At 35.8% G+C, this 23,543-nt stretch overlaps 2 protein-coding genes, 1 long non-coding RNA gene and 10 other non-coding genes across 20 annotated transcripts in view; all 13 read right to left on the bottom strand.

The window, feature by feature from the left end:
* Nucleotides 1-967: 967 nt before the first annotated feature.
* tor3a (torsin family 3, member A) lies at nt 968-12,084 on the bottom strand. The gene is made up of 6 exons (XM_056463877.1): nt 11,029-12,084; nt 10,560-10,682; nt 8,857-9,122; nt 6,271-6,446; nt 5,202-5,326; nt 968-3,787 (listed from the first exon to the last, which is right to left on the bottom strand). Exons 1-6 carry the CDS (start codon nt 11,192-11,194, stop codon nt 3,540-3,542), a joined length of 1,104 nt encoding a protein of 367 aa, XP_056319852.1. The 5' UTR covers nt 11,195-12,084; the 3' UTR covers nt 968-3,539.
* Nucleotides 12,085-13,952: 1,868 nt separating this feature from the next.
* On the bottom strand, nt 13,953-17,664 carry LOC130233712 (uncharacterized). 5 transcript variants are annotated; one of them, XR_008838236.1, is made up of 14 exons: nt 17,642-17,664; nt 17,144-17,186; nt 16,889-16,929; nt 16,459-16,490; nt 16,245-16,263; nt 15,995-16,049; nt 15,719-15,766; nt 15,378-15,408; nt 15,150-15,201; nt 14,935-14,969; nt 14,713-14,761; nt 14,478-14,515; nt 14,214-14,309; nt 13,953-14,038 (listed from the first exon to the last, which is right to left on the bottom strand). It is a non-coding gene; the product is annotated as an uncharacterized LOC130233712 (long non-coding RNA). The 5 variants fall into 5 exon arrangements; XR_008838237.1 differs by lacking the exons at nt 16,889-16,929; nt 17,642-17,664 and having other exon boundaries at nt 17,144-17,160; XR_008838238.1 differs by lacking the exons at nt 16,889-16,929; nt 17,144-17,186; nt 17,642-17,664 and having other exon boundaries at nt 14,713-14,776; nt 16,459-16,882.
* On the bottom strand, nt 14,108-14,178 carry LOC130234336 (small nucleolar RNA SNORD47). Its single transcript, XR_008838296.1, has one exon. It is a non-coding gene; the product is annotated as a small nucleolar RNA SNORD47 (small nucleolar RNA).
* LOC130234335 (small nucleolar RNA SNORD47) lies at nt 14,372-14,442 on the bottom strand. The gene has a single exon (XR_008838295.1). It is a non-coding gene; the product is annotated as a small nucleolar RNA SNORD47 (small nucleolar RNA).
* On the bottom strand, nt 14,600-14,659 carry LOC130234342 (small nucleolar RNA SNORD78). The gene has a single exon (XR_008838301.1). It is a non-coding gene; the product is annotated as a small nucleolar RNA SNORD78 (small nucleolar RNA).
* LOC130234340 (small nucleolar RNA snR60/Z15/Z230/Z193/J17) lies at nt 15,262-15,346 on the bottom strand. Its single transcript, XR_008838299.1, has one exon. It is a non-coding gene; the product is annotated as a small nucleolar RNA snR60/Z15/Z230/Z193/J17 (small nucleolar RNA).
* LOC130234339 (small nucleolar RNA snR60/Z15/Z230/Z193/J17) lies at nt 15,470-15,554 on the bottom strand. Its single transcript, XR_008838298.1, has one exon. It is a non-coding gene; the product is annotated as a small nucleolar RNA snR60/Z15/Z230/Z193/J17 (small nucleolar RNA).
* Nucleotides 15,830-15,910, bottom strand: LOC130234334 (small nucleolar RNA SNORD79). Its single transcript, XR_008838294.1, has one exon. It is a non-coding gene; the product is annotated as a small nucleolar RNA SNORD79 (small nucleolar RNA).
* LOC130234333 (small nucleolar RNA SNORD79) lies at nt 16,112-16,195 on the bottom strand. The gene has a single exon (XR_008838293.1). It is a non-coding gene; the product is annotated as a small nucleolar RNA SNORD79 (small nucleolar RNA).
* On the bottom strand, nt 16,786-16,858 carry LOC130234344 (small nucleolar RNA SNORD75). The gene has a single exon (XR_008838302.1). It is a non-coding gene; the product is annotated as a small nucleolar RNA SNORD75 (small nucleolar RNA).
* On the bottom strand, nt 17,032-17,105 carry LOC130234345 (small nucleolar RNA SNORD75). Its single transcript, XR_008838303.1, has one exon. It is a non-coding gene; the product is annotated as a small nucleolar RNA SNORD75 (small nucleolar RNA).
* On the bottom strand, nt 17,251-17,331 carry LOC130234338 (small nucleolar RNA SNORD74). The gene has a single exon (XR_008838297.1). It is a non-coding gene; the product is annotated as a small nucleolar RNA SNORD74 (small nucleolar RNA).
* A 3,903-nt stretch (nt 17,665-21,567) lies between the features above and the next one.
* Nucleotides 21,568-23,543, bottom strand: part of osbpl9 (oxysterol binding protein-like 9) — a 54,316-nt gene continuing 52,340 nt past the window's right edge. For all 4 annotated transcript variants that reach the window (XM_056463872.1, XM_056463873.1, XM_056463874.1 and 1 more), the window contains one exon: nt 21,568-21,889. In XM_056463872.1, coding sequence (XP_056319847.1) covers nt 21,830-21,889 — 60 coding nt within the window. In that variant the 3' untranslated portion in view covers nt 21,568-21,829. The remainder of the gene's footprint in view (nt 21,890-23,543) is intronic.

Here is a 23,543-nt window from a genome sequence, read left to right as displayed (position 1 = left end):
ATAAGTAGACTGTTAAAGTTAGGGTTAGTGTTAAATAAATCAGGAGCAGAGGGAGATACATTGTACTATTAGTTATATAAATTTGCTTCAAATCTGATGTAAGTAAAAGGAGTTAACTGGAGATAAATTCTTATAAAACCAAGCAGATGATAATTAGCAGAAATAAACTAGTTCTTACTCAAGGGTTGAAACCTCTGGTCCTTGAGGCACATGAAATGAAGACAGTTGGATGTTTTTTAAATATTTAGAAACATTTATTGATAGTGGATTGACATTTGCTGCAAATGTAGAGTGTATTCTTTAAAAAAGCAATGCAGAGATTATATCTCATTAGGAGGTTACAACAGTTTGGTGTGTCAAGATATTCTGGAGATGGTAAACAAGAATTTGGTTGAAAGTGTTTTTACATGATTTTTAACATGATTGTATGGACTGTTGACAATTAAGGAAAAGCTATGTTGAGTAGTAAATCCCAAATTGCCAGTGCAACTGTAGGTAAAGCACAAAGACAACTAGATTCAATTTATTTAATCAGGATTAAACAGAAAGCTCTTGTCATTATTGAAGAATGTTCCCATCCTTTAAATGTAAAATTTCAGCTCTTCCCCTCAAAAAGACGTTTCAGACAACCTTAAGTAAAAAAAATGCGTTTTAAATGTCTTTTGTGCCGACTTCCATTAGAATTTTAAATACTGGGTTTTTAGTGCGAATAGGGTTTTAATGGAGTTTTTAATGTGATGACATTGAATGTATTTTTGTTGCCTGTTTTTTTCTGTGATGGGTGTAATGTGAACGCTGATGTGGTTGTGTGGTGAAGCCAAAGATAAATTTCCACTTGTGGACAATAAAAGTAAAGTTAAGTAATATGTGCTAGTTTAAGCAGATTTGTCCACATGTATCTACTGATCACAATAACAGGATCATAATTTACTATAGAAATGGATCAAGAACAAGATTACACAGGTGATTTACTCCACTGCAATTTATTAAACCAAGCAAGATGTTAAAATAAATATAGAACAAGTAAATGTTTTAAAAGTTTGGCACATTTAACATTTATTTCTTTCTCTGAAGACAAATATCTGAAGCAGGATCATTTGCGCATTTCCCCCTGGTGTCAGTGTTCGTAATTCGAAATAGTAATGTAGAATTTTATCTTGTCAGCCAAAAATAACAGATAAAACTAGGTCAAACCCTTAGCTGAAATGCTGAGGACAAGCAACTAAATGTCCAATCCCATTCAGCATTACTAGTCTTAAATTATTAAACCTTCACCAAAGTATATTTAGCTGGTGACGTAAAAATAAAGACCAAACACTGACCTTTAGTTTTGTTCAAGCACATCTTAAACCGTTAAAAGTGACACTTTGGGCCAGGGGTGCTGCTGGCGGGTACGGGGCTATGACAACATTTCGTTGGTGTCGTGAAAAGTGAAGAGCATGGTGGTTCTGGTGGGCCCCTAATAGTATCACTGGGGGCCCCAAAATGGTGTGGGCCCTTAGAATCATCCTAACTTTCCCCCGCCCAGCGGCACCCCTGCTTTGGCTGTCAAACCCCCCCCCCAAAATAAATAGTTTTGCTTATAAAAAATGATTGAAGATGCTTGTCCAGTCTTGTGCAATGAAGGTTAATGTGATAAATCATCAAACTACAGAAAAACGTGTTCATATGAAAATGTGCATTACATTACGCATCATATTTAATGTAATTCCCTTAGTGTCATGTTTGTCAGGCTTACCACTCTCACTTTTTCTACCTGCATTTACATTTCAGTAACATATATTCACCTTTTTCCCGGCTATTACACCACTTCCACATTTTCATGTCAGAATGTGTTCAAAATACAAACATCAATGAAAAAACAAAGCAAAACATTTAACCTGTAGTGTGCCAGTAAAAAACCCCAGCAACAATTCAACACACAAACAAGTATACATAAATCAAACACAAGATTTTTATGAAATGTGATAATTAATGCAGACGATGACTATTGAAAAGAGCCAAGATGAACCAAAAGTTCTGAAACAGCAACTTCAAAAACATATTTCAGGTGAACATAAAATGTAGCGACACACAATATAATTTAAAATGGTCTTTTAGTTGTGAAAAAATGCTTTCGCAATAATATACTAATATCGGAAGCCTAGCAGATCCAGTTGATTCGTATGTACTTCTAGAACATAGGTCTCAAACTGGATTCCTGGAGGGCCGCAGCTCTGCAGGCTTTCTCAAACCCTAATCAAACACAGCTGATGCCACTAATCAAGGTGTTGGAGACTCTTTTGAACACCTCGATTATTTGGGTCAGCTGTGTTTGATTAGGGTTGGAGCAAAACTGTGCAGAGCTGCGGCCCTCTAGGAATCCAGTTTGAGACCTATGTTCTAAAACACGTGTCAAATCCAGTTCCTGGAGGGCCACAGCTCTGCACACTTTAGCTTTAACCATAATTAAACTCACCTGATCAAACTAATTGAGTCCTTCAGGCTTGTTTGAAACCTACAAGTAAAGCTGCAGTCACATTTGACTTTTCTTCCCACAGACTTCCATTCATACGCACGCGAATGCGTCAGACCGGAAACGCGGGGTCTTGCGTTAAGTTTCGCAGTTCGCTGCGGTGCAAAGTTCAAGCTTGATGAACTCTGACCTGCAAAACCGCATCACTTGACTGCGTGAGACCAATCGAGGATCAAAACACGACCTCTCTGGACAGAAATTTAAAGCATGGAGCAATCGCTCGCTTTTTTTAATGTCTAATCATCTTGTTTAATCCCGCCCCTTTTCACAGCGCCGTACGACAGAATTTCGCACACACAAAGCCCAGTGTGACTGTAGCTTTAAGCTGCGGACACACTGCACTTTTCTCCCCATTGACTTCCATTCATACGCAGGCGAATGCGTCAGACGGGAAACGCAAGTTCGTGCGTCAAGTTTCGCAGTTCAATTTAAAATATGGACCAATCGCTCACCTTTTTTAAATGTCTAATCATCTTGTTTAATCCCACCCCTTTTCGCAGCGCCGTACTACAGAATTTCGCATGCTCCAACTATAGTGTGACCCGCAGCTTAAGTGTGTTGAAGCAGGGTTGGAACTAAACTGTGCAGAGCTGCAGCTATCCGGGAATCCAGTTTGAGACCTATAATCTAGAATATCTGGTTTAACTTAAAATAAATATTATGTATGGTTGCAAACAACAATTCCATCAACTTTGAAAGTAAAAAATAAATATACTGTTGTGTCTATGGCTGCTAGGCCTCCACTTTAAGTACATGACTGTAAATGCACAATTTTTAAAGAGGTTCTGTTGCTTAAGTACACATCAATGCATGTAAACTGTAGTGTAGATAAAAAGTTCTTAAAAATATAATTAAAGAAGGGGTTGCTATGAACAAGCCCCTCTGTTTCTGTCAAGAGTGTAAGATTGAAACTCCACTTTTTTTTCTTTCGCTTGCATTGTCAATGTTGTTTAATGTGCATTTCAGGCATCAGCAGTCATTTCTGCTCCATTCAAGTGTGTTGTTGTGTGTTTCTTTAATGCCGTTACGGTAGAAAGAAGTTGATTCTTTGGGGGATGGATTTGCAGCCTTGTGCAGAGAAGAGTTTCTCCTCTTTAGGAACATACAGCATGGCTTTGGCCACTTCGTCCAGCGTTCCCTCGTCCGGCTGAAGGCCACGAGCTGCATACGCGTCATGGGCACATAGCTTCACGTGACGGTACTCCAGCGGCAAGAACGGTACAAAGAAGTCAATCAGATGGCCTGACATCAGCTCGCTCTGTGCAAAACCTCCTGCAAAGGTGAACAGATGTTTAGCGAGAATGTCATAGGTTAAAACAGACATACTGTGCAAAAGTCCTAAGCTTTGTTGGTATACTTTTGCACAGTACACAATTAGTCAGTTCTTTTATTAAAAACAAACAGAAAATATGTACAAAAACAGCACAACATTTCCTCTTCAAGCAAAAGTCTGTGTTTAATGTGGCTTCCCTTGGCACAAAGAACAGCTTAAACTGTTTCAATTGTCTGGATATTTTCTGAAATAATGTATTGATGTGTAATATCAGGCTTCATTTAGCCCTTTCCAGAGTTCTTCTTTAGGTTTAGAGTCTTATCTTTTATTTTCTGTCCAGGTGATCTCTTACTGTCTTTATAATATTCAGGTATGGACCCTGTGGAATCCATTTTATGACTGTCTGTGTTTCATCAGCTGTTTTCTTTCCCCAAATAGGATTTCACCCCAATTAGCAGATCATTATCACACTGAAAATGAAAACTATTACCACTGATTTCCTTTCCAGAAGGAATGGCATAATGGATTAAAATCTGTACTTTTCAACATTCACAATTCCGTCAATTAAGACAATACTGCTAATAACACAGGTACAAATGCAGCTCAAACTAGGACAAATAGTCTCTCTCCAACATTGCCTTTCACATGTCTTAAACAATTAAACCAAAATAATTCAACCACTATCCTAACAAACCAAACATCAGCTGAAAGATCATTTATTCACCCTGTATAAATCTCAATTTAAAAAAGAAAATTGACAAAAATGTACACTTATGACTGGTTTTGTGGTACTGTATAAAGTTGTAAAAACAGACATGGCATACATGGCAACTTTGAGTGTGATTAAGTATAAGATTAAGTAACAGCCACTAAAAGAACTGTGAACAAATGAACTATGATCATATATGCAATGAATAATAATGTACATCTATGCAGTTTGTTGTTCTTCAGCCTGACACAAAGCGGAGGGCTTTATTCTGCGTAAACAACTGCCTAGATGTACATTATTCCGCTTATTACATGGCTACAAAAACAAAACAGCTAGACACAAAACATTGATCTAAACTGTAATAATGTATCAACTTTTAATTAAATGTAAACAAACTCTGACTTAAACAAATGCTGAATGGAGCATACACTAACCTACTAATTATTAAACAGTCAAGAACAGCGGTGTGAGATGTACGCATATACAGTAAATATGCATCTCAATTAATGGACAAGATGACTTGAAGTACCCATATGAGTCGTGTTATTAGTTTCAATGGTTGTCTAGGTATAGGTTATCTAGGAATAACATACTTTACAATGTCAAAATTGACCAATCAGAATTAAGCTTTCCAGTGAGCCATGTTGAAACGATATTAATCAACTACACGTAAAAGTTGTGTTATGATGTGTTTGACTGTGCACCTTCTGCCTCCATGGCTTCAGCCCGCAGAAGATGTTCCAGGTCCTCCATGCCAATATCTTCCCTGTTCTGTCCTGAGTGCCAGAAATCCAGCGCCACCTCATTGATGGCACCACCACCGATATTGCTGAAACATGACATTTAAAAAAGCATTCGTTTGAAAGTCTCTTCTGCTCATCAAGGGTGCACTCATTTGATGAAAAGCAGACTAAAATTGTAAGATGTTATATTCCTTAGAGTTATTTAAATGGAAATATTGTTATTGTTATGAAGACAGAAATGAAGTAATATTAAATGAAATATATGAATATAAAATTAATAATTTGATGTTTATATTAGCGACTTATTTAAAAGGGTGGTCCTCTACGATATCATATTTCAAACTATAGTTGATGTGTAATGTAGCTTTGTGAAAATTAACAACATCTCTGCATGTAATACGCTCAAAGTCTAATGCAAATAGGGAGACATTGGCTTTTACAGAGTTAGCTTAGCAAAGCCTACAGCGAACAAAGTTGGGGGACTACAAAAGAATACATCCAGGCTAGTGAGATCAAAAATGCTTCAGGTTATGCAAATTCACCATGAGCATACACCCTACGCAGCAATAGGGGCAAGGCCAGAGGCACTGTAGTGCTGTAATGTAGCAGAGAAAGCTAAAATGCCGTCCAAACGCTGCTATTTCCACAGAGGTTGTTCTGTGCTGTTTCTATATTTTCGCTTCCAAAGGACAAATGCTTACAATTTATTTTTAATTATGTTCCAGAGAATTATAAAAAATATACAGCTCTAGCATTTGACAAAGGACAGCTTCCAGAATGTCTTCCAGTTCAGTGCTGGATTTGGCTAAAAACTCAAAAACAACAAAAACAAAGGAGCAGCTCCAACCAAACAGGGCACAACAAACAATTTAGCAACATTTATCCGTCAAACCCCTGTAAACACCCACAATCTTCACCAGCGCTGCAGTGTCTTTCTATGCAGATGCTTTTTCTGCGTTTTACATCTCAAATATCAAACTCGTAAAAGATGTGAACGCAACCACTATTTAAAAAAAAAACACATACCAACCTTAAGAACAGAAATATGGCTCTCCTATAGCTGACCCCATCCACATTATCGTAGTGGTCCATGTAGGGCTTTATAGCATCAATGAGTCCCGGATGAAGTTTTTCGGCCTCATCGAAGATAAAGAGAGTCTGTGGGCAGCGTAGAACCATGTCTCGAATGGCTTCTCTCAGCTGGCCCTGCTCACAAATACCAGCACTGAGTGGGACGTTCAGAATTCAGCAACACATTTACAACAGATTTCTCAGAGAAACATCCATCTCTCTTTGATCTTAATACTTTCTATGGGATGAAATACAAAAGCCAGGTTTACATTTTAACCCAAAGAGAATCTTAAGCAGCAAAAACATAAGTCCAAATTAACTCACAAGTAAACATAAATCGCATTAATTACCCCTGTAGCACGTTTTGTTTGATTTTGGATTTATAACTAAAGAGAATCTTTTCTACAAAGAAAGAAAGAAAAAAATCCCAAATATGAATTAGGTGCGTTTCCATCAAGTTGTAAGAGCAGCCGACTTTAGTATTGCTAACCTAGTAACCAACAGTAAACAAGCCAGGCATAATAGAGTGGACGATTATGACGTCAATTTGTATGCAAAAACCCAGAAGCGAGTTAGCATTTTAGCATTTGAACGCGGGGAGAACATGCAAACTCCACACAGAAATGCCAACTGACCAAGCTGTAGCTTGAACCAGCAACCTTCTTGCTGTGAAGCAATCGTGCTACCCACTGCACCACCGTGACGCTCGGTTTCTAACATTCTTCAAAATATCTTCTTTTTGGGTTAAGACAAGTGAATTTTCAGTTTTGTGTGAACTATCCCTTTAACACAAGGTGATGGAAACCCAGCTAATGAGATATTCATGCAAATCTGATGTATTGCTTTTACATGAGATTAATCCGTATCACTTAAAAAATTAGTACACCCCAAAGTTCACCCAAAACTGAAAATTCTGTTGTCATTTGCTTACCCTTTAATTGTTCCAAAATTTATTTGTTGACTTTTATCTGTTGAACAAAAGAAGAAAGCTGAAAACCAGTAACCATTGAAAAGTATTGTTTTTCCTATTATGAAAGTCAATGGGGACAGGTTTTCAGCTTTCTTCAAAATATCTTCCTTTGTGTTCAACAAAATAAACTCAAGGTTTGGACCAACTACTTGAGGGTGAAATAGTAAATAGTGAGTAAATTTTCATTTTGGATGAAGTTGAACTCTCTTTTTAATATGTTTGGAGAGAATATAAATTACATTTATTAAACAGGAAAGAACAATAAAGGAGGGCAATGGTATACAAGATAAACTCAAGTTAACTGAATTAAGTGGTAGGTTGTAATTAGCTGCACAATATAACGTTTCAGCAACGATCCCACAATATGCACATCCGCAATAGTCACGTCGCAGGAAGTGCAATGCAATGTATGTTGGGATTATGGTTGAGCAGAAGCCACAGATTAGAACACACAAGATTTTTGGTTTAACCATAATGAACTGAAAGCGTATCATCTTCATCTGTTTTTTAAGGCCTCTGACTGTATTCAGGCACATGAAATTGTACTGTTTGTAACTCTAATAAAGATGTATTTATTGAATTATTTATACAATGAAGACTATACAGTGTTTGATTGTATAAATAACTACATCTTGTTGTACAGTCAGTGTTGTTGCAGTGTTTGTACATTCTATACCTGAATAATGTGATATAAAGTATTTTTCTTCAATCTTCCCGATAATATTCCAGAACAATCTCATAATCTTCCAGAATAATCCCAAATAAATCTAAATTAATTCTTTTCAAAAAGAATTTTTGAAAGCTATCTGGTGAAATTGTATTCATATCGCAATATATAGCGGCAAAAGAAATATCACAATGTCCAATTTTTCCAATATCACGCAGCCCTAGTTGTACTTATTATTTGCAGCACCTCCTTTAAATATTTATGTTTTTTGTTCTTTATGTTAAAGATGTTAGGTCACACCACTCTTACGTTATTGAATATAAATGTGTAATTAAACCATTTTGTAAATATGTAACAACATACACTATTCAACACTTGAAGTGGTTAAAAAAAAAAATCTTCACAGTTGTCCTAAAACTATTAAACAGTGCCCATTCTTGCCTAAGGATCATTTTGAAAAACTTTTTTGATCCACTTTAAATATTGACTACTGTATATTGTCTATATTCACTGAGAAAAGGATAAATCTCCATTTATTGTGACTACTACGTGCAGATTTCAAAAATTCGAGCGGGAAGCAATCAGTTGTACTATGTTCGCTGAATCAGGTGTTGAACTATCCAGTTATGTCAAGGCTGAATTGCATAATGTTCCCCAGAAACCCAAATAATGATTGTATTGGACCTCTGCCTAAACGGACTGCATTGCAGTTTTTTTTTAATCTAAATATATCCAAATGCTTGAATTATGACAGTACTAGGAAAACATTGCAATGGTGGTTAAGAATATACTGAAATTAAAGACTACAAATGTGTCTGTCACAGTGGATTAAATCAACAGAGCACTATTGAATGAGATCGGTTGACCTGGACAGTGATGTGGATGTCAAGCGATGAAACTTTGCTCACCTTGTACACGTCCACCAACCTCGCATGTGGGAAGTGGAATGGGGCAATGAACAAACGCACACATTCGCTCTTTATACCGTCCCGGTACAGGTTGTCCGCCACTATCCGGGCCACAAAGTTCTTGCCTGTCCCAGACCAGCCGTGAAAGGACAGAGTCAGAGGTTTGTTGGACTCAGGGTTTTTGATGAAGCCTTGAATCGCTTTCAGAACCACAGACTGGGCCAGATGCTGCCCGTGGAGCTTCAGCTGGAGATCTCGCTCCAATCCTGAACATAAAACAATGTACTATTGTAATACATTACAATTTTAATATCCTGCTTTCTGTTCAAAAAACCTGGACCCTTGTGTGCTGTCGGGGATGTTTTCATCCACTCTGGGGTGATTTTGAGTCTTAATTTGGCCATAATGTTTTCTGTTTCAGCTAGCAATGATTTTTGGTGACAAATCTGGGTAATAAACTGCTGTAAAAATGCATCAGATTATTTTTTTTTTCAATTTTCTTTGCATAATTTCGTTAATCAACCTCAGTCCTGATCAAAACTACTAAATTGCTTAGAAATTTATAAAATACATTAAAATTCATTCATTCAATCATTTTCTTTTCGGCTTAGTCCTTTTATTAATCTGAGGTCGCCACAGCGGAATGAACCACCAACTTTTCCAGCATATGTTTTTACGCAGCGGGTGCCCTTCCAGCTGCAACCAATTACTGGGAAACATTCATATACACTCATTCACACACATACACTACGGTCAATTTTAGCATCCCCAATTCACCTGTACCACATGTCTTTGGACGAGGCGAACATGCTACCCACTACGCCACCATACATTAAAGATACAAATTATACCAAACGAAATTTATTACTAAAAGAGCATTTATAAACAAACTTAGGCTATATAAAGTGGTCAAAACTTGTTTCAATGTTTCCTGTTGCTATTTTAGGTTTTTCATCTAATATTATTTTTTCTTTCAGTCTTATCCGGTGAGAATCCAAAGTAGTCCAAGGTGTTGTAGCTATTAAATCATATTGACAGGAGCAGAAATGAACGGATTTAGATTAAACTGAAGCATCTGAAAATATGCAATATGCTACCATAAAAGGTGCGAATTCTGCAGTTTTGCAACCTTAGAAGGCTCTATAGACTATTAAAATAAAATGTTTTGGTTTTTTTTTTTTTGCTGCACAAATGTGTGAGCATTTAGTGACTTTTCCACATGCAACATTATGTATTGTAGACAGATCGTTAATGACGATACAACCGTTTACAAACTACAGTGGCACCACCTGTATATTGGAGCCATAGTATCATGATACTACCATAGTACCGGTAAACCATGCAACCCTACTATGGATTCAGTATTACATTTATGATCACTTTTATTTATACATATTTATTATGTTAGAATAATTTTTTTGATTTTTTTTTCTTATAAAAATATTTTTTCTTATAAATATCTTTTACACTGATGTGATTTTAAAACACTTTTACAAAAGAAATTTAAAACAGTATATATTTTAAATTGCATTTTGCATGTTTTATATTACATTCATTTTGACAGGCACCAAATGGAGATCAAATGTATTTATATGGGATATATTAAATATTGATTCAGCACATTTTCAGATTATTTCAAACAACAACTGTAAAATTATTAAATTGCTTTAAAACAATGAATGCATTAATGCTGATGGCTTTACCTGTGATGTTATTTGTGATCCTGCAGTCTCCTGAATCGCAGCACTGACCCACGCTGCAGTACCAGGCTGTCAGTATGCCAGTGTAGTACTGGGGAAACCCTGACCAAACGTCCCCAGTAGGCACTGAGAGCAGAATGTGTTACATACTGTACGTCTGCATTCAATAACAACCATTGCAAATACTGCCAACTCTCCAGCATTTCAAAGAGGATCAGAAATAAACAAAAGTGAAGCCAAAATAACTTGTTACAAAAATGTTACAACTGAGAATGCATTTATTGTTTAACATTTATATGATCATACACAGTATCATAATACAGTTTTATGTTAATTATTGGCTGGAATTTCCAACAAAATGAACGCAAGAGTCTGGTTTTCTACACAATACTTGCTTACATTATTAAAAACTACCTTTTATCATTATGAAAGCATTATCCGTCAATATTCATCTAACTTATATTGTCTTTACCTTGTTGAGTCGCATCATCCTGATGTGGTTGACAGTCGCCTTCCCAAATATTGCAATAGATGTAATTGAAATAATAGGTAGAAACATTGGAGATGCTTTCGAATTGGAAAAAATCCGCATTAGCCGAAACAGCCAGGAGTGATGACACGATTACCAAGGAAAACATCGGTGCCGACGGAAATATGTAGCTTGTAAAAGATGTAACATTGAGCTATGGGATGTAACTGCAGCGTCCATACAGATGCACAACCAAGCCTCACCGATGACAGGCCGCAACTGAAACGCGACGTCAGTCTTCATTGTAATAGAATGTGAGCGGTTAATGTGATGGGTTAAATGGGCGGGTCTTGAATCAGTAAACGGGTTTTTATTTTTTTCATAAAATTTCTCCTTGATTAAGGGGTAAAGTCATCAATAACAGCGGTGAATTGTTTATTGAAATACGTTAATTTTAGAAAGTACATACCACGGGGTAATTGTTACTTTTCTCAACGCTAAGCAGCCAGGACCAATCACAGTTGACTAGAATCTGAGCGGTTAATATGATGGGTAAATGGGCGGGTCTTGGGTCAGTAAAAGGATTCTTTTTGTAAAAGTTCTCCTTCATTTTTTTTTAACGGATATCAAGTCTTCAATAACAGTGGTAAATTGTATATTGAAATACGTTCATTTTAGAATGTTAATACCACGGGGCTAATTGTTACTTCCCAACAAATACACAACGTTGTCTCAATGTAGCGACCTTTCTACAACGTTGTACCAACCTTGCAAAAAGGTTGAGGATTCTACGTTGTTGCTAAAGGTTGTCACAACAATGTCATAATGTTTCCATTTAAACATCATGAGGGCCGCGTGTTTTAAATTGTGCTTAGGTGCCGTGGACGACCACTGTACAACATTTACCCGTCACAGCTGAATCTGTTTAAATATCAACAGACCGTCGTCTCATTCATCAACGACCGAGGAGACGTGAGTATTGCTTTATTTCTTCTTGCTAAATATGATATGTAAATTGTGAATATTCAAACAAACCTACGATTTCGACAACAATCTGTTCAAACATTACACGCACAAAAAAGCCATAATGAAGTTATTACGAGCGAGTAACATTTCAGCCCTCCGTTCACGGAAAGCGACAACATTAAAATCATTATGTTAAATCTCTCGATAAAACATTTCCTGATAATTTACCTACCCCTTGTCTTTAGTCGAATGGACAATACTGTTTTTGGAGTTCAGTTTTTTTCCATATTGATCGTGATCAGTCAGTTATGGATACTTTTTACAAAACACACGAGCTGACTTTTAAATACAAAACACCTGTGTGCAGTTAGCGTCCCGTTAAAGGGACAGTTCACTCAAAAATGAAAATGTATTCACGAATTATTTACCCTGTAAATATTAAGTGATTCCAAACCTTTAAGATTCTTTATTCTGTTGAACACTAAAGAGACTTTTAAAGGAATAATCTTAGTTCTGTAAGCATTTGCTTTTATAGTAGGAAAAACACTATGGAAGTCAATAGTTACAGTTTTCCAGCTTTATTCAATATATCTTTATTTTTCAGCAGAAAAAAAAGCTAAACAAGTTTGGAACAAGTAAAGGATGAGGCTAAATGACAGGATCAGGATTGTCAGTTTTGGGTGATCTATCCCTATAGATTAAAGTATGTAAGTTGATGTTAATATACCTAGTTAATATTGATATCAATATAAAGATCTGCTTGTCTTAATTGCTATTTTGATGTTTGAATTTAAAATCCATATTTTTTTCTTTGCTATTTTCACATCGAGGTAATCTATTGATAATTTCTGGATTTTAATTATAAATTGCATAAAACTATTGTTTAAGCACTCACTGTTGTTTTCAGATTACTTGGGTAACTTGTCTTTCAGAATGTTTTCAGTTGTTGAATTCACCTCAAATCAGTGTTGCTGTAATTCCTGATCTATTGAAGGAATTAGATGAGGTATGGATTATACTACTCTATATTTACTATAGTACTTCAAAACACAGTATGTCCATAATTTAGAAAATAGATCATGCTTATAATTGAAAGAACTTTATTTTGTACAGTTATTATTGACGCTAGGACAATAAGTTTAACATTGCATTTTACAGCGAGCAACGCCACAACTACAGGACCTCTTCTTTCTCTTCTCGTAATTTAAGTATGCGAAGACTAAATCTGACTTAACTCAAACCTGCTTTCCCTGTATCTGTAAATTCATTTAGATTGTATGTAATTTTGGTATATGATACATTAAAATAAAAGCTAATTACTCATTGGAGATTTATGTAATTAAATTGCAATAAATGTCTGAAGCTTCAATATAAACTTGCTAGTCAGTGGTCATTTCCTGTGTAGTCCTGTTGTGTCAAGCTCTGTTCTGTCCTCTTATTCATTGCCAATTTTGACTTGTGTCTGCTGTGGATCCATCTCTGAAGCTGGATTCTTGGTTGGATTTGTTTCTTCCTCCGACTGCCTTCATACCAACTACGCCTGGTCTACAGCTGCACTCCCCGGTCTGCTGTATTTTTGTTGGGTTCTCAACGCTTGGTAGCCAGGGACAATCATATTTGATTAGGACATCTGATTATGGAGCCAACCAAACTCATTGCGGGCGTAATGGTTTCAGATAGCCATGGCTAAAATTTCAATTGTAACCAACCTTTCAGCTAAATGCCGGTTCAGTCAGTCATCGGATTAAGACATTAAGCAATAAACCCTCTTACCCCTTTAGTTTTACGAAAGTCAGCAGTTAACCATCCAAATATTCAGGCATTAGCCATACAATGTTCAAAAACATCTAGCACATGTACAAAAAAAAAAAAAAAAAACCCTTGAACCATTTCAATCCCATCTTTGACAATGCATTGATGCCACATTTAAATGGATTAGTTTCACACGGAACAAGACAAACTTCAGATTAATACCACTTTATTGAAGTCAAACACTTAAACAATAAATTTGCAACTCCTGAGTCAACCAGATGCAGGCACCTTTATCCTGCAAGGAAGAGGGAGGGAGACTTAGCAACATCATAAAACGCTAATGTTTCAAGTAGAAGTTAAAGTTAACCTCAGAAATATGGAACGGTTGGGGTATAATCATTAGATTCATTTGGCAGAATCATGTCGTCACAGGCTACAAGACAGACTAAATGCATGGCAAAAAGTCATACCTTTTCCAGACCTGCCGAGAATGAAGCCCTTTGAACACCTTAAGGGAGGGACTGGAACGTCACCCGAAGAGTCAACCATATGAACTCAACTTCATCCTGCAAGGAGAGACCCATTTAGCAACATGTAAACTTCAAGGATTCAAGTAGAAGTTAAAGTTAACCTCAGAAATATGGAACGGTTGGGGTATAATCATTAGATTCATTTGGCAGAATCATTTCATCATAGGTTTCAAGACACTGAATGCAAACCTGGGAAACCTGTACCTTTTTCAGAACTGCAGAGAATGAAACCCTTTGGACACCTTGAGGAAAGAAAAAAAAAAAAAAAAAAAAAGCAGATTGGCAAGTTGGTCAGAGTCAACATTTGGCCCAGTCCAGGGCTTGGGTTTCAGTCAAAGATGAATCCACACAGTGTATTCAGGTCAGACATTTGTTAAGCATCACAAAACCCGAAATTAAAAAAAAAATATATAAAATAATGAATTAGGTGTGAACAAACCTCCAAGTCACATTGATTATATTGCACTATGGAGAGCTGGCCACTGTACCTGTCAAAAAGACACCTGTTAGAACAAAACATTCACAATGAGGCTCAAAATTTAGACCGGACCAGATCAGACAGAGCTAATATCCATCCTCCATGGCTTAAGTCAGTGGATATCAGATTCACCACACTAGTTAAGATCTGAAGAGACTTCACTACAAAGAGAAAAATACTTACAAGCATGGTGGTCATGAAGATACTGGACGAAAGTCCTAAAACAAAAGGCCCAGTTAAAAATCTACCCAGCTTGAGGTGATAAAGTTCACTTCTAATTGGTCTTAAATCAGAAATTCTTCTATGTCCTCAACGAGATCAGAGACCTGATTCACACTCATCAGCTTGAGACCACTTTTGCATCAATCAATCAAGGCACTTTAAAAATGTCCACTCACCAGCAAGTAGTTTAAATGACCAGTCATTCATCTCCACTGCAAGTCAGAAGATCTGCAAAATATAAACTTGACATTAGAGCAAATAAAATTCAAATAAAACAAATTTTGCATGGTGATGCATCAGCTAGGAGCGAAAGACATTGCTCTGTGTTCTACATGGTGTTTCTGCTGAACTATGCAGTCATCATTTGCATCACATTTCGGGATGGTGATATGACACAGACTCACCTGAAATGACTGGCTACATGCCGACATCTTGCTGCAAAAGAGAAACAAGTGAGCATGGGCAATAACTAGAGCAGTGTTGAGACAGAACTGTGGTGATGCATCAGCTAGGAGCGAAAGACATTGCTCTGTGTTCTACATGGAAATTCTGCTGAACTATGCAGTCATCATTTGCATCACAATTAGTGGTGGAGCTATTGACATTACAGGTTATAAAATAAATAGTGCATGTCAAACTTGGCATAAAATGGTACCATTGCATAACATTACTATCATTTTAAGATACTACACAATATAACTTAATTTCTCATTTAAATCCAGACTACATAAGCCAAACAATTTACCATTTTAACTGCTGGCGTCTTCATACAGGTTGAACCTTCTTGGACAACCTATAAAAACAAGAGTTAGTACAACAGAAAAAAGAAAAAAAAAAACTAAAGTACTTTAAACAGCACTGTTTCAGTTTATTAAGAGGTCTTTCAGTCTTATTCAGAGAGATTCCCAATGTTTTAAAACAGTCATCATGAACAGCAAGTGGCAATAAGCCAGAACGCTTTAGATTTGATGCCCATCTGCACAGTGACTGATTTGAGATGCTCAATGCATCATAAACACACCTCAAATCAACTGATGCCATCTCCACACACACCTTGATCCACCTTCTTGGGCCACCTATAGCAGTGGAAAAAAACATTAGTACAAAACAAAAACCTAACAAATAAGTCTTAAGCAAGCACTGTTTCAGTATAAAGAGGTCTCGTTCAGTCTAATTCAGAGAGATTCCCATTGTTTTATTAAAACAATCATCATAAACGGTGAATAACAGCAGGCAAAACGCCACTCCGTAGTCAGAACTTTTAAACTCACCTTTACACAACACATGACCCTGCGAAGAAAAACACGCAAATATTAAAAATATATACATTTAAAAAAAAACAATAAAAAAAACTAAAGTGATTGGTTCGTGGTGCTTCAGACAAGGTATTTTGGTGGTTGCAATTTCATCAGCATGAAATCAAGAGTAGCAAATAGGGTCATCATATGCACTATAAAGATCACTAGAGCATTCAAATTAAGATACCTTGGAGACCATTTCAGACCAACACCAGATTCCTGAAGAGCAAAAACTTGGATTACAACACTGCAAAAGGTTAACTAATAAAATCTTTAATAATAAAAAAATAATAATTAAATTCTCATTTATTCGAGTGGCAACTTATTCACACGAACAAGATTCTAAAGAATGTTTAAGGAAAAATATTGATGAAACAGAACATGCAGTAAATCCTTGTTCAATAGAAAACAGGAAGCAGCAGAATTTGGGTAAACTGCACTATGCCTCTGCAATTATCAACTCAAATACAGGCAAGTGAAAGACTTCAATGAGATCAGTCAAGTGGTTTCACAATGCCTCAGAGTAAAAATGTTCTCAGAAATCACTTCTGTCCACTACTCTTATACATTTTTATTCATCATAGGCAAAGGGGAAAATAGTGATAAAACTTATATACCTGGTGTTTCTTTTTTTTTTCTAACACTTCGGACTCTGAATCTGTAAAGAAATACAAGTTCTGTATGTAACTGCAATTATTAACTCCAATGCAGGCAAGTGAAAAACAGCAACTTCAAAGAGATCAGTTAAGTACTTTCACAATGCCTCAGAGTAAAAATGTTCTCAGAAATCACTTCTGTCCACTACTCTTATACATTTTTAATTCATCAGAGGCAAACGACGAATAGAGAAAACACTTGAACGATTTGCATACCTGCAGTCCCCCACCTTAACCAAAGACCATTGAAAAACTGGACCTGGAAAGAAAAACAAAATATCTTAAGGTGTTTTGCATGTACAAACGTGTCAGCATATTTTAAGTGTTACATGTCAGAAACGTTGGCATTCATCAGACTTTCTCAGATGTCCCTACCAACATATTCTTCATCATACAAGTAAACACGAGGCCTGTGCAGTAGTCATAAGTGATTAAACTGACTACAAATATACGCGTTAGCTACCAGCTTTCGTTAAGCAACTCAATTAAGGTCAAAACAGGTTACAATATTTCTTAAGAAAACTTGCATAGACGCATTTTAACGTGCCCTCGAGGCCTGTAGCACGTGGACGACAATTTGAATGAATATGAATAACTTCTTTTAAAAAAAATCTGCATTAAGTATAAACGAATATTACTTAAAGAAAAGCCTATTTAGTATGACATTAAAGCCCCAAACACCGCGATCAAATAAGATGAAATAATAAACAATACCTGAATGATCTGTAGGACACCGCGGAAGAATGAGACCGAACGCAGGCGCCGCTTTGCGTTTTATACTTCTCCAGCGCAAAGGTTTCTGGGAAATTCCACTGCTTACATCGTAGACGGACACGCGGTGGCGCTGTAAGGCTTGTAATGCTTACTGACCACAGGCTGTAAAAAAGTTACTGACATGTTACTTGAATGCAGATAAACGGTAATAGGAATATTAATACTTATTAATTTCAAAAGCTGTATTATACTGTAGTAGGTGTAGCAGTGGGTAGCACATTAGTTAGGTACACACAGCTCTAATTAGTAATGCCAGTTAAAAGAAGGCATTGGGGCGCCAAAAAAACCTTTTTGATCAATACATTTATATATAACCTTTTTAATTAACGAATAATGACATTTGTAAGCACTTTACTAATCTGTGCATTCACGAAGAGCAATTTAAAGCCAATATTTCTTTTAGAAATGGTCAAAATGCCTACAGTGATGTTCATCCCTGAAAGTTTTTCGTCCATTATGTATGTCCAGAACAAATGAGTCAATCAATAATGAGTTTCTTATACATCTTCTTTCTTATACAGTCATATAAACAATTCAATGTTTTATGCTTTAACCGATCTAAAGTGTTTTTACATTTCGTTGTTTATTTTTAATGGATATGAATAGTATTTAGTCAGTCCAGTTCAGATCGCCCTGTATAGTTCATTTACAGGCCACAGTCTTATCACCATGCAGCCCAAGACCAGTTACTCGCTGAGGCTGGTCAGTACCTGGATGGGCAGCCTGATCTCACGAGAAAACGTAAGTATTTACGTTTTGACAGTTTAGTGGCTAATTCGTACAAATTCGTACGAGGTCAGTCGTACGAAATTGTACAATTTTAAAAATGAGACGTGGCACCTAACCCCACCCCTAAACCCAACCCTCATTGGGCGATGAGCAAATCGTACAAAATTGTACGAATTAGATCGTACGAATTAGCCACTAAATCAAAAAGTTACGAATTGCCGTGAGTGTGTTGGGATGGGAGACCACATGGGAAAACTAGGTTGCTGTTGGAAGTGGTGTTAGTGAGGTCAGCAGGGGGCACTCAATCTGTTGTCTGTGTGAGTCCTAATGCCCCAATATAGTGAAGGGGACACTCTACTGCAGTGTTTCCCAACCCTGTTTCTGGAGGCACACCTACAGTACATATTTTGGATGTCTCCGTTATCTGACCCATTAACTTCAGGTTTTGGAGTCTCTTCTGATGTTATGATAAGATGATTCAGGTGTGTTTGATTAGGGAGAGGTTAAAAATGTGGACTGTTGGTGTGCCTTCAGGAACAGGGTTGGGAAACACTGCTCTACTGTCAATGAGCACCATCTTTCGAATGAGATGTTAAACTGAGGTCCTCTCTGTGGTCACTAAAAATCCCATGAAACTACTTGTAGGGGTGTGACACCGATGTTCTGGCCAAATTCTCTTCATCGGCCTTTACATCACATTACTTATTCAAGAACAGACCCAAGTAGTTTGCGGTTATAAAGAATAACTGAAACAAAAAAAATGCAGGCGTTTTGAATTTGTTTATGTTAAAATAATATCAAATATATATTTTACAAAAAAGAGAATAACAGCAGATAGCAAAACAGATGTTTTTGCAAATGAATAAAGCTTTAAAATAAACTATTTCTTTACACAAACAGTTTAAGAGAAAATATCAGGCAGGTGGGCCTTCAAACTCGATTTGAGGAGGTGGGTCCTGAACTGAAAAAGCTTGACAACCCCTGCTACAGTATATACCAGGGGTCACCTGGAGATCTACCGTCCTGCAGAGTTGCAACCCATATCGAACACACCTGCCTGTTATTATCAAGTGCTGTTCAGGTTCTAATTAATTGGTTCATGTGTGTTTGATCAGGTTGATGTAGAAAGGTAGATCTCAAGAAACAGAGTTCAGCAGCCCTGGTATACACAATGCCCTTTCTAAATGACAATAGCAAACACTGTTGTTATGAAATATAGTGTCTGTCTACAGAATACATAAACGATTCCCAAAACTAATTTTTCAGTAGTTTTTAAACAGAGAATTTATATGAATATTATTTATATTTTACTTTAAGAGTATGGGTCAAAGACAAACAGACCACCAAAACATGTTTATAGAATGTGATCATTTTAGAGTGTTTTTGTGTCCTAAATAAAAAAAAATATATATATTTTCACCACAGAACACATCCACTGAAATGTCATTCAGTACATAGTTTGTATACTTAAAGAATGAGCTGAATCAACACAATTCTTCAGCCTTTGTGGCACAACTTAATTGTTTTATGTTTAACCCTCTTAAATTTACAAAAACAGTTCATTTAATCTATTTGTGTTGGGGCAGCTTGAAGGAATTGTGTGGAACCCAGCATTTTTACAGTGTACTTTACCCATTTGTCAGCAAGAAGTTCGTTTTTCTAATGAATAAAATATTATGAAATATATTTTGACTACTTTCAGCACAAATTAAAATAAATATGAAGGTTCATGTTTACATAAAAATATAAATTATGCTGACGAATTCTGAAAAAAAATCTGCCAATTTTTGACATTTTAAATATTAGACACCATGTTGCATTCATTTAATATCACACAAAGTCACTTTTTTTGTGAATTTATGTAAAAAAACAAAATTAAAATGTATATTAGAAAGTTATAACTTGAACTCATTGTGATTTAGGAACTCAAGAAATGCATTCAACCTTCTCACACAATTTGGTCTCACTGAGATTTAATATTACATTTTGATACATGGAAATCTGGTACAATCAATTGTTGTCAGGCAACAATTTGTTTTTCTTTATTGACGGGTGGAGGGTTGCTTCCTGAAAGCAATACTAGGCGAAAGTGAACTTAACTGCATATGGCAAGGCCTCAGATTTACTACAGAATATGAAGAGCAAGTGTAAGATATAACAGTAGCAATGTTTTCCTCTATTTGCATCTCAGGGAAAAAAAAGGCTAACAACTCGATTTGGCTTCTTGAAAAAGTCACAGCAAGTAAAGACGTCTTGATGTGTTTTACAGAACAGAATCAAATCTCTGAGATACATCACTATATGAAATGTATATATTTATTCAGATTAAAATGTGACATTTCACAGAAACAAGAGATTTGCAAGAGGGGCGATTTGTGATATAATGTTGCTTAACCTCAAACGTATAAGCACAAATCTGTTGGATCGTTTCATTGTGCAACATTACAATTATTTCCTACCGGACAGTCCAACTGTAGACTAAGTTGATAAATTATGTGGACATTCAAGCAGCATTCTATATATATATATTTATATATATAAAAAACAGCCTTCCCGAGGCTCTAGAGCATATCAAATCATTCCCAAAAACACACACAAAAAACTGGAATGGATTATAACCAAGGCAAAATTGTCTCAAATTTCAACCCCATAATGTCAATGCCAAATTGTGGCTTTTTGTAGCATAAAACTGCATAAAGGCTGATGATGATGATGATGATGATGAAGAGGAACATAAAGGGAAAGATGGCCGTCAAGTTTGTATTTACTATTGCCCTAAAGAAAGAAGAGAAAAGGAAAACAAGAATATATCATATCTTATATATATATATATATATATATATATATATATATATATATATATATATATATATATATATATATATATATAAATAAATAGCTGTAGCTAGCAGTATGTGAACTAAGTTCTCCTTGTGTTTACTTTGTGGTTCCACCATTAAGGCTTTTCGAACATTAAGATACAGCCTTCAATCCTCAGTCCACTGCTTCCCTGAGATACAGAACGCTGTAGTTTTCAGTTTTGTTCGATAAAAACACCTCAACCCCTGGGGAAAGAGACGTCCGCTGGGATCGCTTGTTGGATGCTAAAGGGCTTCAGGTTTCGTCTTTTTGTGGTGTTTTTCTTATTTCTTCCTCAAGGGGTGGTGTGAAGAGGTGGAGGTGTTGAATATAGCGAGCAGGGAGAGTTTTTTTTTCATTTGTTTTGTATAGATTGATAAGTTCGTATTTTCTTGTCGTCATTCGTTCAAACTTCAAAAATGCAAAGCTGTAAGAGTTCATTCGTCAGTCATTCCAAGGCTGAATAAGAAAAGTGTTTTGCGAGAGACAGAGAGAGCGAGAGAGAGTTCTGTTTGTAGACTCTGCTTTTGGGAAAGGGCCTCAGTGTCGCTTCAGGAGAGGTTTGTCGTAAACCCAGCATTCGCCGTCCTCATGAAAGAGCTGCAGGGAAACAGATAAAATCCCAACAATGAGCACTGATCAGTTCAATATAAAGATATATATATATCTATATCTATACATCTATATCTATCTATCTATCTATCTATCTATCTATCTATCTATCTATCTATCTATCTATCTATCTATCTATCTATCTATATATATATATATATATATATATATATATATATATGTAACGAAATAAATATATACCATGTTAATAGTTTATTATTAAATCCTGCTTTAATGGAAGTGCAGTTCCTTCTAGTTCGCCGGTGGCGCTATTGCGCAGAGTCTGTGTAGACTGCAGAAGAGTTAGGGAGAACTGCTGTGGGTGAGTCGGGTTATGTGTTAGCTCCACACTAAAATATAAAAATATCATTTAAATGATTGAGTGGATGCAGCTTTAAAAGTCTAGCACACTTTATATACATTTATTGATCGATAGAGTGCGTTTTCTTTTCATATTTGTTTGATTTTGATACTTTTAATCTCATCTTGATGTTTTCCCCCATGTGCTTATACAGCAAGTGCTAATGAAGTATATGTGTTTTAGATGTGGATGCTCAGTTAAACCGTGTTGATCTCACTGTTACTGCTCTGTGTGCAGGTAATTTTCTATTATATTTTGTGTTTAGGTATTAAATGTGTTTATTCAGCGATATTAGTTACGCATTGTCTGTATTTTTATATTTCTATCTTTGTTTTATATAATAATGATCTAAACTTTCAAGATAGACTGCAGCAGAGTTAGGGAGAACTGCTGTGGATGTGGATGCTAAAGTTAAACCATGTTGATCTCACTGTTACTGCTCTGTGTGCAGGGCAAAATAAAATCCTCCTCATCCGAGTCCAGTGTCTGTATTGCTGAAGGGTGAATGAAGTGGGTTCGGGAGTGAAGTATGAAGGTCACATATATATATATATATATATATATATAAAATCACTGCCTTCAAAGTAGTTAATATAAAGTACATTTTACATCAATTATTTTCAATGCAAACCTAATTAAATAAATAGAGAAAAATTATAAATTAAATAGAAATATTTTTATCATTTTAATTAGAGATTTTATTTATATAAATATATTTGAACACATTTTTTATATCAATAATGAACGTACATTAATAAAAGATTGATTAATTAATGTATAATTTACTGACATTAACAAACAATAACCAGAACATTTATTAAAGTAGTTATTCATCTTTGATCAAATTAATGAAAATAAAAACATCCATTCTTAGTTCTGGTTCTAGTTAACTGACATTGACATCTAGTTAACTGTGCATTAACTAATGTTAATTAGTTAACCTTTGGATTTTAATAATGCAAATGTTAAACTATAATTAATTGTTGTACAAGAATATTCATTCTGAGTTGATGTTAGTAAACACATTAACGTCTTGATATGCTTATTTGATTTTATAACATATAATGATGCAGTTTTTGTGATAACAATATAACACAACATAAATGTACAATTTGAAAGCTTTTATACTGGATTATACTAAAGCCAACATCCTCAAAACTATTCTGCTCTTTTATTAAATATTTTGCCTAATTCTCTTAGTTTTCAGGAACCAATAAGGGACCACATTTATGAATTGGTGGATGTGTTGAACTACATGTAATAAAAAATGAGACTGAAGAA

The sequence above is a fragment of the Danio aesculapii genome, chromosome 8 (genome assembly GCF_903798145.1).
Source record: "Danio aesculapii chromosome 8, fDanAes4.1, whole genome shotgun sequence".
NCBI lineage: Eukaryota > Metazoa > Chordata > Actinopteri > Cypriniformes > Danionidae > Danio > Danio aesculapii.
The sequence above is the reverse complement of the archived record's forward strand: the minus strand, read 5'-3'. Positions and strand labels throughout refer to the sequence as shown.